The sequence below is a fragment of the Octopus bimaculoides genome, chromosome 22, assembly GCF_001194135.2.
Source record: "Octopus bimaculoides isolate UCB-OBI-ISO-001 chromosome 22, ASM119413v2, whole genome shotgun sequence".
Classification (NCBI taxonomy): Eukaryota; Metazoa; Mollusca; class Cephalopoda; order Octopoda; family Octopodidae; genus Octopus; species Octopus bimaculoides.
The window spans coordinates 29,781,049-29,783,389 of record NC_069002.1 but is presented as its reverse complement, the minus strand read 5'-3'; the positions used below and the strand labels follow the sequence as shown (position 1 = coordinate 29,783,389).

At 36.0% G+C, this 2,341-nt stretch overlaps 1 protein-coding gene across 1 annotated transcript in view; it reads right to left on the bottom strand.

Annotated features, from left to right (window-relative positions):
- Nucleotides 1-299: 299 nt before the first annotated feature.
- LOC128250527 (receptor-type guanylate cyclase Gyc76C-like) overlaps nucleotides 300-2,341 on the bottom strand; it is a 272,689-nt gene continuing 270,647 nt past the window's right edge. Inside the window, exon 6 of the mRNA XM_052975749.1 lies at nucleotides 300-502. Coding sequence (XP_052831709.1) covers nucleotides 321-502 — 182 coding nt within the window. The 3' untranslated portion in view covers nucleotides 300-320. The remainder of the gene's footprint in view (nucleotides 503-2,341) is intronic.

The window sequence follows — 2,341 nt, the reverse complement described above, 5'->3', positions numbered from 1 at the left end:
TCCTTAGTTTACTGTATTTTTTGTACTCCATGTAAATATGTTTTGTGAATTTATAAATATCTATATTCTTATACATTTTCAGCTTTCTTTATCTGTAAATATATCCCTATATATAATTATATGTATATATGTATCTACATATATATAAATATGTAGTGTGTGTGTGTGTGTGTGTGTGAGAGAGAGAGAGAGAGAGAGAGAGAGAGAGAGAGAGAGAGAGAGAGAGAGAGAGAGAGAGAGAGAGAGAGAGAGAGAGAGAGAGATAGATAGATAGATAGAGAGAGAGAGAGAGAGAGAGAGAGACAGAGAGAGAAATGAGATTATAGAAATCTGAGCTGGCTTACCGGAAGTGATTTATGGTTATCGATTATAAAAGATCCAACTGGATCCATAGAGAAATTGGCTTCTCTGTTTGGAGAATAATCCTCTTTCCAAGCCAGCAACGAATAATTGCCCAAGGCGTCTCCGTTTTCGTCAATAAGGCATTGGAATCCCTGGATACCTGCAAAACGTTGGAATAGAGAGAGAAGAAACAGAGACTCATTATTCCATCATCATCATCATCATCATCATCATCATAATCATCATCATCAATGTTTTTAACGTCGACTGTTTCCATGAATGCGTGGCTTGGACGGAGTTTACTAAGGCAGATTTTTTTTTCTAAGAACGGGTGCCTCTCCTGTCGCCAATGCTCACGTGTTTCCAAGCGAGACTATATTTCGTTATAGCCAGACACGTTTATGGAGAATATTAGAAATGAACGACACCGTTTAGAAATGACAGTGCCACTCGTTTACAGCTACCATGCAATGTCAAGGTAAGAAGACACAAACATACACATACTTACGTTTACATACACGTGTGTGTGTGTGTGTGAATCATACATTTCACATTAATTTATACTTATACAACGAAATCTTTAACATTATACAACACATCTTATTTCTTAATGTCGAGCTAAATCGGAGACGTAATTGAAACGTTACTCGTAAAAATGAAATAGCTTGATAACGGTCTAACAATTTATGGATCAAGCTAATTAGAAATAAATTTAAATTACAAAAAATTTCCATGTGGGGCCATTAGTAGGGCACTGACATAATTCTGATGTATGATCAGGGAAGATAACTCTGCGGGGATTGTAAATTATAATGCTAAGTCTTTTGATTGAAGTATCACGTTTTCTGTCGTCTCATCCCAACCGGTATAAAGGTAAATTCTTTTAATGATTGCAAATATACATCCAACCACGTATATACATTGTTCGTTGACTCATGTAAACGCTTGGTGACTGATTTGAGCTGAAACTGTGTGTTGAAACAAAAACAATTACAGCGTGGAAGACAAAATATTATCCATTATTTACATTTGACGGATATTCGTCCTCATCTTGTTTGTTGTTAACACAATGTTTCGGTTGACATACCCTCCAGCCTTCGTCAGGTGTCTTGGGGAAATTTCGAACCTGGGTTCTCATTCCTATCGATGTTAATATTATTATTATTATTATTATATTATTATTATTATTATTATTACTATTATTAATCAGGTCGCTGCCGTGAATAATGTAAATAATTCCTCATCTCTTAAATATAGAACTGTAAGATATTATCCATTCAAAATATGAGTACAGTATACCCTGGTGTCGAAGACGCTGCGTTCTTGAGGATACACCCTAATTTTGACAACCAAAAATTTGAAAAAGAAAAAAAAGAGATAATAAACATAAAAATAAGGTCCCGCAGTTCGGGTTTTGTTACTTTTACAGATACTGTGAAAACAAAAAAAACCCTCACTGTAACCTCCAGCACGCCAGTTAAAATGTTCCCAGCATTCATTTTGGCTGTTCATCTCACAGTTATTTGCGCTATCCTTCACGTTGGCCAACAGTGATTGTCTCCCGTTGTGACCCGAAACTCGCGTCTGTAGAACTAACACTAGCACTCACCTTCTTTACCAATTTGTTTTGTAGGAGCGTCAGTACAGAAACAAGGTACAGTAAGTTTACTCTCAAAGTTTACGCCTACCGTTATATATCTACTGTAAAAACTAAAACTGTACCACGACAGCAATGGATTCAGAGTGGATCGGGGGATAGGGGGGATTCATACACCACCATCAACCCTTTTGATATGTACGAGGGAAAACATATCTTTGTACAAGCAATAAACAACTCTTGAAGGGTCCAGCATAAATAATTTTTTTCATTCCCTTCGAAGTTTTATCCCTAATAGTATAGTGGTTTGGAAATTAGCTGTTCTTTCTAGCGTGCAAGGAATCCTATGATGGATACCTCTTATATGTTTAAATGTACACTATATGCATATATATATATATA